The 17777-nt window shown below is 40.2% G+C and overlaps 1 protein-coding gene across 2 annotated transcripts in view; it reads left to right on the top strand.

Annotated features, from left to right (window-relative positions):
- Positions 1-5920, top strand: part of DHFR (dihydrofolate reductase) — a 28293-nt gene extending 22373 nt beyond the window's left edge. For both annotated transcript variants that reach the window (XM_068535590.1, XM_068535589.1), the window contains exon 6: positions 4659-5920. In XM_068535590.1, coding sequence (XP_068391691.1) covers positions 4659-4737 — 79 coding nt within the window. In that variant the 3' untranslated portion in view covers positions 4738-5920. The remainder of the gene's footprint in view (positions 1-4658) is intronic.
- Positions 5921-17777: the final 11857 nt, after the last annotated feature.

Raw genomic sequence — 17777 nt, 5'->3', positions numbered from 1 at the left:
ATGAATTTTATGATCAGCTTGTCAATTTCTGCCAAAAAGCAAGCTAGGATTCTGATAGAGATTGCACTGTATCTGTAGATTACTTTGGAGAGTATTGCCATCACATCAGTATTAATTGCCAAATCATGAACATTTGATGTCTTTTCAACTTATTTGGATCTTCCTTAATTTCTTTCAGCAATGTTTTGTAGCTTTCAGTGTACAAACCTTGCACTTCATTGTTAAATTTATTCTTAAATATTTTGTTCTTTTTGATACTATTGTAAATCAAATTGTTTCTTAATTTTATTTTCAGATTGTTCATTGCTAATATATAGAAATACAATTGATTTTTGTTTATTGAGCTTGTATCCTGCAACCTCACTGAACTCATTTATTCTGATTGTAAATGGATTCCTTCAGATTTTCTAGATACTGAATATATCATTTGCAAATGGAGATAGTTTTACTTCTTCCTTTCTAATCTGGATGTTTTTTATTTCTTTTTCTTGCCTAATTGTCCTGGCTAGAACCTCCAGTATGATGTTCAATAGAAATGGCAAGAGCAGACATCCTTGTCTTGTTCCTGATCTTAGAGAGAAAGCATCCATTAAATACGATGTTAGCTGTGGGTCTTTCATACATGCCCTTTATCACACTGAGGAAGATCTCTTCTATTTCTAATTCATTGAGTGTTTTTATCATGAAGGGGTATTGGGTTTTGTCAAATACTTTTTTTTGAGTCTCTTGAGATAATCATGTGGTTTTTGTCATTAATAAGACAAAATATATAATAAATACTTAATATGCTATCAATATGGTATATTACATCAGTTGATTTTTCTGTTAAACCTATCTGGCATTTTTGAGATAAATCCCACTTGGTAGTAATGTATAATCCTTTTTATATGTTGCTGAATTCCATTTGCTAATATTTTGTTGAGGATTTTTACATTTATATTCATAAGGATATTGGTATATTGGTCCATAGGTTTTTTTGGTAACGTCTTCATCTAGTTTTGCTATCAGGATAGTGCTAGCCTCACAGAATGAGTTGGGAAGTGTTCTCTCCTCTTCTGCATTTTAGAAGAGTTTGTGAAGGACTGGTATTAATTCTTCTTTAAATGTCTGAGAAATTTTTAATGGTGAATAGACTGAGATAGGAAATTGCTATCCAAAGCCAAAATTCAAAGAAATTGTTCCAAAATGGACATTCTAAACAAGGCTATGGAAGAAAACAAAAAGTCCTTTCTTCCACTGCAGTACATCATGGTCATCTGTACTTTCAAGCCTGTAGCAACGTAGTAACAGCCTCTTTAACATGGGATGGAGGGAATCCCCTAAGGGATAAGGGAGATATGAAGTAGTATAAATCTTTCATGAAATAGAGAAAAAGGAAACCTCTGAAGCAAAGAGAATACACTTTGTCCCTGGACATCTGTAACATTGCTCAATTCTGGAGCTTTCTTTCCAAATCTCTCTACATTGGGCAACTTAGAATTGCTCCCTACTGTCCAGAAATGAGTTCTGATCATTCTTTACTCCCCTTCATTCTTTCCCCACAGCTACCCACTTTGTTTAGACTTCCATTATCCCTATCCTAGGCCTCTTGTGGTTACATAGGTTTCAGTTCAAACACAGTATCTTTTATTAACACCAAACTTCCTGGTAATAAAAGCACCAGTATAATGAAATAAAAATGAAAGAGGACTACTGGGAAGCAAGAAGAGAATAAATTAAAATGTAGATGAAGCCACAAGTGGTAGAAGTCTAAAAGCAGAATATTAACGAAGTAAGATGGTTTTACTTTGTCTCCCTTTTTTCCCAGTGGGTCATTGTCAATGCAATCATTTTTTTTGACAGCACCATGCCAGCCTGTCCATTAAGGCTCTGCCCTTATTCATCTTGCCTGGAAGAAGTCTTTCTATCTCAGACTATTTCACACTAGGCTCCAACCAAACCATCAGAGCAAAATATTTTATAGCAGCAGTTTTCCCACCTAATGAGCCCCAAACAGACTTCTCCTTCTAGTTAACAACCTTTTATGTGACCATGTAGTCAAATAGGATTAAAGACCAGAAGAGGCCTTTGAGGCAGTAATTGGCTCCAGAGCTAGGACAGATGCCCCTCACCAGTAGACACTTGAAGTAGGATTTAGATGGGCTGACGTTTCCTCTTCCGTTCCCATTATTTCTTGACTGTCCAACAGGATCCTGGCATATTTGTCCATATTATTTGTGGATGCCTCTCCTCCTGAGCCTGTGCTTCCTACAGAGTCATCATTTTTAGTTACGATTTGGTCCTTATAGATACCTGTTCCAGGAACTCTGTTTACCTCTGTTTTAGACCTTCCATCAGCTCATCTCTGCATTATTCTCATGATCCTTTGTCAGTTCAGATCTTATGATTATTTGTATTCATTTGCTTCTTTAATGCTTGAAGATTCTAGAAAAGACCATCTATCTGGGTGGTTCTTAATAAATAGGTGGTATTTCCAAATCCTGTTAGACTTAAACTTGGAGTTCAAAGGTTGCTCTTAGACAGTTTGTTCTTCAGAAAAGTTTGGAATTATGATTATGAGGTAGTTATCATTATTAAAACAGACTGAATATGTGAATATTGTGGAAAGTAAAATTAATCTTAAGCAGAATTAAATTTTCGTTTCACAGAGAAAATAAACATTATTACCATGACTAGTGACCATATCTAGCCCATAGCATAGTTATTTCTAAATCATTATTATTCATGGTTTTAGAAATAGCTTCGATTTGATACTTTGCTTTTATCTTGTTAACTGACAATCTTGATACTCTTGAGAATTTTACACACACACACAAAGGTAAATGTTGCTTTTGGTGACTCATCTAAGAAAGTAAAATTGTGGTTTAAAGTTGGCCTAGTAAAATCATTTCTTTAAACAAAGAAAAAACTATATTGCTACTAAAACAGTAGAACAGAAACAGCTTAGGAAATGGTTAGTAAATAGAAACATACCTTCTTCCTCTGAAATATATTCTCTTTTTTTTTTCTTACATATTATTATGCTATTGTTATTTCATGTTTCTATTATATTTTTTTTCAAAATGGCATAATCTCTAATTGGTCAACAAAAGGTTAATTCCTATTATTACTCAGCATTCTGTTGGGTATCATAAGAGATGAAAATTTGTTTTCTATGTTATCTCTACCTACAGTGAGGTTAGAAAATAGTTAGGAGGACAAAACAAACTAATATCATTAATGGGTAACATTTGTAGAGCACTTAATATATCAGGCACAGTGCTAAATTCTCTATAAGGATGAAGACTTTTTATTGATAGCTAAGTGTCACACAGCAGAACCAGATTCAAACACAAGCCTGACTAAAGCAAGCCTTCCTGACCCCTCACCTCGAGCACAGTGGATACAGCCAGCACAAACCTACAGAAGTGCACCAAGATTAGGGTTGTGGACAAGAGTGGTCAGAACAGCCTTCAGTGGAAGACCCGGGTTTGGGGGTTTTTTTGTGGGGGGGGCAGTGGTGTTCAGTGAAAAATAATTTTTTTGTTGTCATAAGAACACAGCATGAGATCTACTCTCAACAAATGCTTAAGTGTACAATACACTATTGTAAACTATAGTCCCAGCGTTACACAGAAGATCTCCAGAACTTGCTCATCTTGCTGAAACTTTATATACCCTTTGAACAGCTACTCCCTGTTTCCTCCTTCCCTCACCCCCTGTGAACTACCCTTCTACTCTCTGTTTCTATGAATTTGACCATTGTAGATTTCTCATATAAGTAGAATCATGCAGTATTTGTCCTTCTGTGACTGACTTATTCCACTTAGCATAATGTCCTCCAAGTTCATCCATGTTGCTGCATATGGCAGGACTTCCTTGTTTTTTGAAGGCTGAATAATATTCCATTGTATGTATACATATTTTCTTTATATATTCATCTGTCACTGTAGTTTCCATATCTTGGCTATTGTGGATAACGCTGCAGTAAACATGGAAGTGCAAATATCCCTACAAGAGATAAGTGTTGGCGAGGATGTGGACAAATTGGCACTCTTGTACATTGTTGGTAGGAATGTAAAATGATGCAGCCACTATGAAAAACAGTATGATGTTTCCTCAAAATACTAACAATAGAACTACCATATGATCCAGCAATCCCACTTCTTAGTATATACCCAAAGGAGGGCCTGGGTTTTGACTTAGAAGCTGAAGGAAACACACACCTAAGTGAGTGTTAGGGAGTAGAAAAGATCAGATAAACAGTGATTCTAGTAAAGTATATGAAATAAGCCACACAGTGGGGAATTAGAGCAGTGTGGTGTCCACTGATTAAACAGAAATCAAGAATCCCCATGCACCACACACAACTTCAGTTCCACTCTAACAGCTAAAGGTTGTGTTTTATTTTTTCTTTGCTCACACAAGAGATTGATACCAAATGTAAGACTTGCAAAAAGTTCTTAAGAAATTTCATATTAGCTGGGTGACAGAGTGGGAACATAAAAGAGAAACTGCTAACGGTGGTTAGTTTGGGGGAGAAAAATTAGGAGTTAGAAGGAAAGGAAGAAGAATTATACTTTTTATTTTCTAACTTTCTGTAGTTTGAAATTTTTCTTACTATTTGCATGTGTAATGTATTTGCATAATATTTAATTATACATCTTTTTCTTTTACAGATATCCAGGTGTTCCTTCTGATGTCCAGGAGGAGAAAGGCATTAAGTACAAATTTGAAGTATATGAAAAGAACAATTAATGTGAAAGTGTTTTCTATTTCAAGCCTCCTCCTCCCCCCGCCAAAATTATGTATTTTTTGTTGTAGAGACTTTTGTTGACTTTAGATCTATGGATAATTATTTCTAAGCAAAGTACTTTTATTCCCCATTAATCTTAACTAGACTGTATCAGATAACCATTTGTGAAACACTTCTTGCTGTAACTTCCTGAATGCCCATCAAGAGTCAAGAATAGGTGACCAGCACCTGCCTAGGGTAGAATATCTACCAAGACAGCCCAAAGTGGGAGAGTGCCCTGGTAGCATGAGTTGAAACCAGAGCCTATAGAGCTAGGAGCTAGGCAGATGGGTCCAAAGGTCAGAAATGGATTACAAACAGAAGAGCTAGCATTCAGTTATTTAAATTAGATCAAAAGAGGGACTGTGAATTACTTTATATCACACTTCTGAAAAAAATTCTCTTCACTCAGACCAAGAGTCAATAAGTTGAAAAATCCAGGATATTCCACAGGGACAGTAAAGAGGCAGGTACGAGACTACCTTTTTGGTGGTTAAAGGAGAAGGTTTGAGACCTTAAAAAACTTTGTTTCTGATCTTCAGTGAGATTGCATGGGATGTTACAACGATAGAACAAGAACTGGCTGCTCTTTACAAAAAAGAATAATATCAAGCATAATGGCTAAAATTAAAAATTCAAAGAGGTAATAAATTGAGAATGAATATTGCTAGAAACCAAAATTAGTAAGTTAGAAACTAAACTTCACAGAATTAAAAAATGAAAATTAAAACATGTTTTACCCATCACGTTAGCAAAGATTTAGATTAAGTATCCAAAAAAATTAGCATTTTCTGCCTTATAAATTGGTACAACATTTTTAGAGTGTAAGTTAGCAATATCAATTAAAATTCAAAATATTCTGGGTTTGGACCCAGAACTTCCACTTCTAGAAATTAATCCTGAACAAAGAAATGGACCCAAGAGTATTTGTTGCAACTTTTTTTTTCAAACTTAGAAACAGCCCAAATATTGATTAATAAGAAATAACCAATATGTCTATAAAATGTAACATCTGCAGCAGTTAAAAAGAATGAAGTACTGACAGGAAAATGCCAAAAATTACTAAATAAAAGAAGCAAATTGTGTATAATACTCAAAATGTTTAATAAATGTTCATGTGTGGGAAAAAGCATGCTGCAAACTGTTGACAGTGTCAAAGTTGGGAGTGTTATTTTCTGCGTTAGGTATGTCTGTTGTGATTAGATTTTTTGTAGCATTATGTACTTATTTTCATGAAAAATTACTTAAAATGATAAATTGAGCCCTTTATGCTTAGCAGTAAAATTAGGTTACAGAACATCAGGAATAAAAAGAAATGTCCAAACATCTTCCATAGAGGGAAAAAAACAGATCACACAGAAGAATAGGAATCAATACTGACTAAGACTTACAAACCACAAGAAGACAGTGGTGCTCTCTGCAAGGAACATAACCAGAAAACTATTAGTATCCAGAATTTATAGATATCAGATATTGATAAGAAAAAGAAACAAGCCATTTAGAGAAGAGGAAACTCAAGGGGCCAAAAATATATAAAAAGTTGTACCTTCCCACTAGGAATTGGGGAAATGCAAATTAAAACTACAGCGAGGGCTTCCCTGGTGGCGCAGTGGTTAAGAATCTGCTTGCCAATGCAGGGGACATGGGTTCAAGCCCTGGTCCAGGAAGATTCCACATGCTGCAGAGCAACTAAGCCCATGTGCCACAACTACTGAGCCCGCGTGCCACAACTACTGAAGCCTGCATGCCTAGAGCCTGTGCTCCACAACGAGAAGCTACTGCAATGAGAAGCCCATGCACCGCAACGAAGAGTAGCTCCTGCTCGCCACTAGAGAAAGCCTGCGTGCAGCAACGAAGACCCAGTGCAGCCAAAAACAGAAAAATAAAATAAATAAATTTTTAAAAAATAAATGAAACTACAGCAAGGTATCATCCATACACATCAGATGTGGCATTCTCTCCAGTACTTAACATTGTCAGACTGTTAAAATGTTGGCAATATTTATTAAGGATGAAGATGCACATACCCTTTGACCCAGCAGTTCCACTCAATACCAAGAGAAAACCTCCTACATAAATCTTGAGAAGTTTGTAGAAGAATGTTGCGGCCTTGTTTGTAATAGTGAAAAACAAAACAACCTGCAAGTCCAGAGACAAGAAAATGAGTACATTACTGTCTTATATTGGGTTTCCCCCAGAGCAGATGCTGAGACTAGAATTTTAATGAAGCAGTTTATTTGATAGATGACACCAGAAAGCACCAATTGGTATGTGGAAAAGTAAAACTGGGAAGGTAAGAAGGCCAGTTCAAGGTCAGTGAGCAGATTCCCATTGGGTAACAAACTCAATAGTGCTGAGATATCTGGGAAATGAAGGGGAGGAAATCTGGAGTATTTATCCCCAACTCGTTGATTTGGGGCTGCTCCCAGGTTTGTCAGCTCCCTGACCTGTGTATGGCTGAACACACTCCAGCTGCTAGAGTCCCAGGTGTTTGCAATAAGAGGCTGCTGGCATGCATAGGAACAGTGAATGCTAAACACTTGAAGCAATTCCATATGTTTATGATTGTGTATGTAAGATTTTCATACTTTTTAATATAGTAAAAAGTATAAAGCCACACATAGTTTGTTTGAAATATTTTACAATTTTAAAATATACAGAATCAGGAAAATCAATTAGAAGTTCAGGAGAGGAATGATGGTAATTCAGACTAGAGGATTGGGTGTAGTAAAAATATTTGATTTAGGACAGATTTAAAAGTTGGAAGTAGGGACTTCCCTGGTGACACAGTGGTTAAGAATCCACCTGCCAATGCAGGGGACATGGGTTCAATCCCTGGTCCAGGAAGATCCCACATGCTATGGAGCAACTAAGCCCATGCACCACAACTACTGAGCCTGCACCCTAGATCCTGCGTGCCACAACTACTGAGCCCACACACAGCAACTACTGAAGCCCATGCACTCTAGGGCCCACGTGCCACAACTACTGAACGCGTGTCCTGCAACTACTGAAGCCCACGTGCCTAGAGCCCGTGCTCTGCAACAAGAGAAGCCACCACAATGAGAAGCCCGTGCACTGCAACAAAGAGTATCCTGTGCTCATCACAACTAGAGAAAGCCTGCACACAGCAACAAAGACCCAATGCAGCCAAAAATAAGTATAATTAAATTTTTTTTTTAAGTTGGAGGTAACGGGATTTTCTGGTGGAGTTTGATTTTGGCTTTGCACCCACTGAATTTGAGATACCTTTAAGGAAAGAAGGAAGGAAGGAAGGAGAGAGGGAATAAAAAAAACCAAACTGAAATAACAGAACCATGCCTTCAAAATTGAGAGGTTATTTTCAACTGATAAATCTATACTCAGCCAAATAATCAGGGGTGATGCACACCTGAACAGTTGATCTGATAAATGAGTTGGCTACTAAGTCCTAACAGGCAGGACAAAGGGACGGTTCATGTCCTGGGAGGGACAAAGTGGGCCACCGTGTGAGAGTTCATCACACTACTCAGAACAGTGTGAGGTTTAAAACTTTAATTATTTCTGGAATTTTCCATTTAATATTTCGGACTGTGGTTGACCTTGGGTAACTAAAACTGCAGAAAGAAACCTTGGATAAGGGGGTGCTGCTGTACATTGACATTTCTGTTAAGCCTCTTTATCCTTGGGACAAAAAAAAGCAAATCACGTTGTTGTGTGCTATTTCAAATAACTGCAGTCAATAGTAAAAGTAAACAAATGTGAAATGTGTTTATTGGAAGACAAATTTTAGGTGTCCTCTACCTCCTTGCCCCAGGGCCATAGGACACACAGAAGACAAACACTTGAAGGAATAGAGGGTTAATCTGCAAGGAGACGTGATGTTACTGGACTCAGGAAAAACTGGAGAGAGCAGAGATTTTCTACTCCATCTACCAGCCAGAATCATTTGGGAAAGGGACCCTGAATGAGACTGCCCCTTTTTCAGCCTCTGGTCACAGCCCCCTTCAAAAGGCCAAAGTTTGCCCACAGGTTGGTTTTGCACTGCCAGTCCTCTTTGAGAGGTGAATTAGCATAACTTAAACCTGGCATTTCCCACCCCCATCAACAGCATTTTATTATGAACTCTTTCAAGCACACAGAAAAGTTGAGAGAATTTACCCATCACCTGGATTCTATCATTGTTAACACTGCTATCTCTGCTTTGTCACATTTTTAGCCAAACATCCATCTATACAGCTTATATTTTGATGCATCTCAAAAGTAAATTGTAGGTATCAGTATGCTTCATTCATAGATTCTTCAGCTTGTATATCATTAACTATATTTCAATATTTGTTACTCTATTTTGGCAAAATTTACATAGCGAAATGCAGATCTTAAGTGGAGCATTCTACAAGTTTTAACAAAAGCATATGACTGTGTGACACAAACCTCTGTCCATCACCCCAGAAAATTCCCTCATATCCCTTCCTAGTCAATCCCCACCCTGCAGAGGCAACCACTATTCTGGGCTTTTTTTCTCATAGATTAGTTCTCCCTGTTCCTGAACTTCACAGTATGTACTCTTTTGGTCTGGCTTATTTCACTCAGCAAAATTTATTTGAGATTCACCCATGTTGTTGCATGTATCACTGGTTTGTTCCTTTTCATTACTGAATAGTCTTCCATTGTATGGCTGTACCACAGTTTGTTCATTCTCCTGTTGATGGACATGAGGGCTTTTTTTTTTTTTTTTTGGCTGTGTTGGGTCTTCGTTGCTGCACGCAGGCTTTCTCTAGTCGTGGCGAGCAGGGGCTGCTCTTTGTTGCGGTTCACGGGCTTCTCATTGCGGTGGCTTCTCTTGTTGTGGAGCACAGGCTCTAGGTGGGCGGGCTTCAGTAGTTGTGATTCTCGGGCTCTAGAGTGCAGGCTCAGTAGTTGTGGCACACAGGCTTAGTTGCTCCACAGCATGTGGGATCTTCCTGGCCCAGGGATCGAACGCATGTCTCCTGCATTGGCAGGCGGATTCTTAACCACTGCGCCACAGGGAAGTCCCCATGAGGGCTCTTTTAAGGTGGGATTTGAGCCTGGTATTGAAGGGTCTAGAGAGGTGATGAGTGACAGGCAGGCAGAAGGCAGAGGTATGCTCCAGGCAGAGGGAAAGCCATGAAGAAACCTCATCTCCAGATGTTGGGCTGCACCCTGCAGGCCCGCAAGCCTTGTAGTTACCCAGCCTCAAGACTGAAGAAAGAGACAGAGACACCACCAGTTTATTGGATAGGAGGATCTTACATATCTGAAGCAAAGTCCTACAGTGACATCCCACCATGTGCAGCAGAGGGCAGGCAGGACCTGGCAGCAGTCTTTCACTACTCCGGGGAGAAGGAGGCTACCACCTATAGGGGGCATTGACGTCAGGTGGCCTCATCAGTTACCCAGTTACTAATCAAGCCCTATAATTAAGAAGACTGGATAGTCATGTGAGTGAAGCGGGGAATGGTTGAGTAGGGGATGTACAGAGAGCAAGAGAACAACCATCTCAAATGGCCTGACCATACGCCAGATTCCAGAAGCCGGGACAAGGCCTTACCAAGGAAGGTAGGTGTTATAGGCCCTGCCTCCACCAAGTGCCAAGTGCCTACTCTATCTTCACTGTGCCTCTCAATCTGTTCTTTTTCAAAACCATATCTAATTCAGGTCTTTATTTTCTCTCAGACAGTTGGAGGAACCTAAATTGGTGGTTTTTCCATATCTGCTCTCCTTCCCCAACAATCTCTCATAAACATGGCCACCAAGACCAGCTTTCTGAACTGCACCTCTGATTATGTTGCTGTCTCGCCTCCTTAAAGCTCACCCAGCTAAGAACAAATACCACCTGGGCCTTTAGGGTCCTCTGCAGAAGGCATTGATCAACCTCTCCAAACTTATCTACCATTTCCACTCCCCACATGTTATACACAAGCCACACTCAGCTCCTCACAAATCCCCAAACAGACCCAAGCTTTGCCACACACATGTCCTTCCCATGCAGTTCTCTCTGCCTATAATTCCTCCCTCCCCGTATCCTCCAGTCTAAGCCATACCTGATACTCAGAGCCCTGCCCAAATCCAAAATGTTACCTCTTTCATGAAGCTTTCCATCTCACCATTCTCTGAATCACCCAGCACTACCTGTCTGTTACAGCCCTTAAATGCGGTTTGCCTCACAGCTATTTGTTATTCTCATCTCCTCTCCTTCATCAACTAGGAATGTTTTCAGCTGCAAGTACCAGAAAACCCAACTGGCAGTGGCTTAAACAAATTGGGATTTGCTGACTCAAAACAATTTGGTTTCTTGCTCAAGGTTGCAGAATGGCTTATACTGCTTCAGAAACGACGTCCATGGTCACAGCAGGAAGAGAGAAAGGGAGCAATGTCAGGCACATTGCTTTCATCAGGAAAACAAAGCTTGTCCCAAATCCTCCTAGCACTAGAGCCTAATTCTAATTCATGCACATGAGAATTTAGGATCGCTGGTTTAAAACTAATCTTGATCTATCATCTGGGGCTGGTATATTGCCCCCACCCCAACAAAATCAGAGGTCTCTTGGCAAGTAAGACAGGAAGATGGATATGAGACTACAATTAACAGTGTTTTTGCTACATCAACTCTGCCTCACTGCCAGCTGTTTCAAGACAGAAACTACATCTTATTCACCTCTGTCTGCCCTCAAGATGTCTAGCATCTCAAAAATATTAGTTGATTGATCAATCAATAGACAGATGGATGAACAAAATGCCATGCACTGGGGAGGACTATACACTGGGGAGGACCATGCCTGGGGAGGAATTCAACTGCATGGAGGATAGCACAGATCATCACAATGCTGGCCACCAGGAATAGAACTCCAGACGCTTCTGCCCACAGCATCTTAGTATCGGAGTTGCCAAGGAAAACACAATACAGTCAAGCACTGGCTGGAACAACACTTTACTCACATAGAGAAGAAAGAGAGCAAGAGCAGCTCCTATAGTGTACATGGTTCCCCATGGCAAGCAGGTCCGCCTGGCAGCCAGTGCAGGGCAAATGGCCTACTGGCACCCCTCTTGTGCTGTCCTAGAAGGACCCCGACCTCTACTCCGTGGAGTCTGAAATACTGAAAGCCAGGAATGTGCCTGGGGTTATTGATGCAAATACCTAAGCGGAACAAAGGAGCCCACACTGAGCCTGAAATAGGGAAAAATAACCCTACACAAGGTGGTAAACCCAGCACAGGCTGTGTGGCTCTTTATCTCTTGGTAAGGAAGTGTTCTAGGCCCAAGGCCCATATTTATATGCCTAAGCAGGGGTCAAAATATGTGCCTTACAGCAGTTTGGGTTGAAAGGCACATATGAGACTGCCTTTCCCAACACTTAGATAGATAGATAGATAGATAGATAGATAGATAGATAGATAGATAGATAGATAACAAAATGGGTTAAATAAAATTTTGTATATCATCTTTGAAACCTCATAGCCCGTATAACATTGATTCTTTAGGGAAATGGGCTTCAAGTTTTAAACAATCAATTTACAAATGAGTTATTTGCAATAATAATAATAATAACAGCAACAACAACAAGACAATCAACACACAGCTCTTTTAATGAAGTGTTCTTTAGTTGGTTTTATTCTATAAGAATGGAGTAGAGAAAACCATGCTAATTTCTCTCTTATTCACTGTGTGTCTGGTGGCCGTGTGTGAAAACCTAGGAAGGCAAAACACCTAGAGAGGAAAGAATTGGCTCCCCCCAGCCCCCAGCCACCTTGCATCTACTTTCCTCCCTGGTTACCAATGCCTCCACTCTCCACAGCTGATAAAAAATTTCCAGGCCATGAAGGCTTAACCCACCAACACAGCGCTTGGGGGGGTGGAGGGAATTGCAATCTAGAAATGTCATATTTAATTTCTATCATATATTCAATCTCATTTTAATAAATTCTATGTGGCATCCACATTTGAGGCTGATTTGGCATTTCATTATATCAGCCACATTGCTATAAATGACATTCCCAATCAATAGATTAAAATAAACTTGTGCACTTTCCCTGCAGTACATTAAAGGTGAAAGCAATGCTCTTCACTCATTGTGTTGATTAAGAATTCACTGCCTTAGCAGATAAACCCCTAATCACAGTGCTTTAACACAATGGAAGTTTATTTCTTGCTCAGATGAAGTCCAACACAGGTGTTTCTGATCAGCAGGCAGCTCTCCAGGTGGTGATTCAGGGATCAAGGGTCATTCCATCCTGTGGCTTCTATCTTCAACTAGGGATTTCCAAGATTGTTGCCGAAAAGGAAAGAGCATGGAGGATCACATGTGGGAGGTCTGACGGGGAGGGCAGGCTGCAAAGTGGCACACAGGACTTTCCCTCACATTCCACTGACCAAAACTTTGTCATATAACCACATCCAACTGCAGGGAGGCTGTAGTCTAGCTGTGGACCAGGAGATAAAGGAAACAGATTTGGTGAACAGCTAGGTAGAAAGGAAAAGAGAAAGATACCAGGATTATAACTTGACCTCTGCTTCTCCATTTTTCTATTTTTGCATCTTTGTTCTGGGGTTAAGAGATTTGGGTGAATAGTTTGGAAATGCCTCTTGCTTCTAGTAAGGGTCCTTGAGGTTTTTGAAAATAGAAGGCTAGAAGGAGTTAATGCTAATTGTTCTTTAATGGTTGTGAGAAATATAAGCAGAGTTCAGGTCTTCTTAGGAAAGAACTCCATATTTTAGGAAAGAGACTCATTCATGGGCAGAGACTAGATCTCTCTTGTAAAGAATGGAAAGAGTAATACCAGTCTTTGCACGTGGAAATAACTTTGTCATTTAGAGCCTTTGTTTAACATTACAGATTGGGCTTGTATTTTAGTTCCATATTACCTATATTCTCATTGCCTATGTCATTATATTTGGTAAAAAGTGTTCTTCTGTTGTGGAATATATTCTTGTTTGGCTCTTCCATCTAGACTAGAAAGCCTGTCCTTCCCCAACAGGCCATTAGTAGCACAGACTTCTCCACATTCTGTCCTCAAAACTTACTCCTGGAAGGAGTAAGATTTCAGGTTGTGAGTGGAAATCGGGTCTGAACTCTGTGCGTCTCATTCGGTGAATGCTCCCTACTGGTCCTCTCACTCCCTAGAGCTCTCTTGTGTGTATCTCCAGGCAGCCTGACATCCAAACATCTTTCTCACTTCCCTCAGACAGGACTTTGTAGCATCTGAATTGAAATTAAGAATGTTGTCAATTCATTTAGTACAAACTCAGAGGGGCAAGAAGAAAGTTCATCCAGATTGAATGGTTCTGAATTTCCATCTTAAAAACTCCAGCTATTACTCAGGTACACAAATGCGATTGAATTGGTCTGGGTTTTCCACAGAATGTGAAATATATATGTCAATTCATATATATATATATATATATATATATATATATATATATATATATATGTATACAGAGAGAGAGAGAAAAATTTATTTTAAGTAATTGACTCATGTAATTGTGAGCACTGACAAGCCTGAAGTCTGCAGAGCAGGCCAGCAGGCTGGAAATCCAGCCAGGAGTTGACATTGCAATCTTGAGACAAAATTTATTCTCAAAAAACCCTGCTTTTGATGAAAACTGTAATTCAAAAAGATACATGCACCCCAATGTTCATAGCAACACTATTTACAATAGCCAAGACATCGAAGCAACCTAAGTGTCCATCGACAGATAAATGGATAAAGAAGATGTGGTACATATATACAATGCGATATTACTCAGCCATAAAAAAGAATGAAATGGGCTTCCCTAGTGGCGCAGTGGATAAGAATCTGCCTGCCAATGCAGGGGACATGGGTTCGATCCCTGGTCCAGGAAGATCCCACATGCCGGGGAGCAATTAAGCCCGTGAGCCACAACTACTGAGCCTGCGCTCTAGAGCCCGTGAGCCACAACTACTGAAGCCCACGTGCCACAACTACTGAAGCCTGTGTGCCTAGAGCCCGTGCTCTGCAACAAGATAGGCCACTGCAGTGAGAAGCCTGCACACCGCAACAAGGAGTAGCCCCCGCTCACTGCAACTAGAGAAAGCCCGCATGCAGCAATGAAGACCCAACACAGCCAAAAGTAAAAAAAAAATAAAAAATTAAATTAAAAAAACAAAAAAAGCAAAAAAAAAAAAAAAAATGAAATAATTCCATTTGCATCAACATGGATGGACCTAGAGATTATCACATGAAGTGAAATAAGTCAGGCAGAGAAAGATAAATATCATATATCACTTATATGTGGAATCTTAAAAAAAATGATACAAATGAACTTATTTACAAAACAGAAACAGACTCACAGACATAGAAAACAAACTTATTGTTACCAAAGGGGAAAGGACTGGAGGGGATAAATTAGGAGTTTGGGATTAACAGACACACTACTATATATAAAATAGATAAACATCAAGGACCTACTGTGCAGCACAGGGAACTGTACTCAATAGCTTGTAATAACCAAAATGGAAAAGAATCTGAAAAAGAATATGTATATATCTGAATCACTTTGCTTTACACCTGAAAAAACATTGTAAATCAACTATGATTTAATTTAAAAAAATTATCAGGGCAGAAAAAAAAAACAAAAACCTGGTTTTGCTCTAAAGCCTTCGACTGATTAGATCTGGCTCACCCATGTTGTTAAGGGTCATCTCCTTTACTTAAGGTCTACTGACTGTGGGTGTTAACTATATCTACAAAACACCTTTATGGCAATACCTAGATTCATGTTTGATTAGCCTACCAAGTACTACAGCCTGGCCAAGTTAACCCAGGAAACTTACCATCACAGTAATCAAAGTAATCAAAAATGTGATTGTGCAATATGCCTCCTTGCAGTTATTTCCTTTTCACATCAGGAAGCTTTTTGAAATAAAGGCAACACTCTCTTAAGCACTAATGTCACACTTCTTGGTCTATCAGGATGCTTTTTCTTAAAGACTTTGTGGTTCGGTCTAAATGGAATGTCAACCAGACTGGAGGTTTTTGATTTATGATTGGGTCTAAATTGTCACATCCTCCATAGTTCAGTGATGCTTCAAGCTTAGATTAAAAATAAAAAGTGAACTCTAACTTTTCAGATTGTCTCCCCTTGCCCCTGAAAATCCAGCTCCAACACAACATCTCACTCTTGCTTTTTATCGGCGCCTCCAGGTATCTGTAGCTTCAGAAAACATTCCTTTGGAAAATCAAATCTGAAAACATTCAAAGGGCTGGCCTTCAGCTCTGCAAACTTTTGACAATAACGTGCATTGAATGAAGTTTGTCAAAATCTGTTTCTTTTCATAGCCTGTAGCTTGTGAGTGATTTCTGGGAAATGTTGATTATGAAATAAGCTCTCTTCAGTCGGTTTCAAAAGATGATCCCCAGGTAGGTAATCGTCAAGTAGAGACATCTTTTCAGAGAAACGCAGGGGTGAGCAAGCCCCTCTGGGCCTGTGTTGTCACTGCCCAGAGTCGTGAACCTGCCCATTCAGCCCCTGAAAGGTAGCACTGAGCGCCCGCCAGGAGCCGTGGAGCCTGCTCCCCCATAGGCAGGTGCGTGGGGTGCTTCAGCGTTTTGTACTGTAACTTTTCAACACAAATTCTAAAGCCAGGGAAGAGGGCAGGAAAACAACCAGGCTTCAATACGAGCCAGCTGTCAGATCCATCCTTGAGTCACTCTGTTAAGTGGAACCAGTAATTGTCTCGTTGGAGACCTGCAGAAATAGCTCATGGGAGAGAACGATTTGTACCTGGAATATATTCATTTGCTTGTGTGTCAAAAGGCCACACGTGGATAGAAACCATAATCTTGGTATTTCTTTGCACTCTGCAGCCTTGAGACTTCAAGGGCAGAAGCCCACGTGCCCAGGTGGCCACCTGTCAACCTCTCCTACCGGCCTGCCTGGCAAGCCAGGTAGCAGCTGGAAGTGGTGGGAGGGGGCAGCTGGAAACCCAGGGATTTAGGTCCAAAGAGAGCAGAGAAGATGGATGCACTGTACAAATAAGCACTCCATTAAAGGCCTGTTTCTGGTTTCTTGGGACCCTCCAACTGGTCTAGCTTATATATACATATATATATATATATATATACACACATATATATATTTATTTATTTATTTATTTATTTATTTATTTATTTATTTATTTATTTATATTTTTGGCTGCATTGGGTCTTTGTTGCTGCGCATGGGCTTTCCCTAGTTGTGGTGAGAGGGGGCTACTCTTCGTTGCGGTGCATGGGCTTCTCACTGAGGTGGCTTCTCTTGTTGCGGAGCACGGGCTCTAGGCATGTGGGCTTCAGTAGTTGTGGCACGCGGGCTCAGTAGTCGTGGCTCGCGGGCTCTAGAGCGCAGGCTCAATAGTTGTGGCGCATGGGCTTAGTTACTCTGCTGCACGTGGGATCTTCCCGGACCAGGGCTCGAACCTGTGTCTCCTGCATTGGCAGGCGGATTCTTAACCATTGTGCCACCAGGGAAGTCCTACTGGTCTAGCTTAATTGAGAGGGGATTTGGTGCTCCTCACTGGCTGTTTCCTCTCATTCATACTCAGTTACAGCTCTTTTCATTTTCATTAAATACATTTAATGTGCACCATTTTTGCATGGCCCTCTGCTAAAATCTGCACAAAGGCAACATCCCTAGCCCTGAAATTGTGAAAAGAGCACTGGACTCAGGGAAAGAAGGCCTGGGTTTCAATCTGGAATGTTCATTAAAAACCTTAGTTGCAAGGAACAGATCCTCACTGGAATCACCTCATGTGATTGGGTGGGACAGGGTATTGACTGTAAAGATACAGACAAATTGACCTGGGAAGGTGAAGGCCATCTGGAAGCAGAAGCAGGGTAGGGAAGGGGGTGGGGGGATGGAGCTGTGCTGGTTCAGTTGTGGTTTCCTTCCTGCTGTCTTTCCTCTGTGTGCCCTTGTAACTCCAGCCTACCATCCCCAAAGGCTTTTTTTGGGATCCCACTACTAACTAACTCCTCAATTTCCACGTTTCTTAATTCAAATTCCC

Source organism: Eschrichtius robustus, chromosome 2 (genome assembly GCF_028021215.1).
Source record: "Eschrichtius robustus isolate mEscRob2 chromosome 2, mEscRob2.pri, whole genome shotgun sequence".
Taxonomy (NCBI): Eukaryota; Metazoa; Chordata; class Mammalia; order Artiodactyla; family Eschrichtiidae; genus Eschrichtius; species Eschrichtius robustus.
Note: the sequence above shows the minus strand (reverse complement) of the source record. Positions and strands in the feature narration are given on the sequence as shown.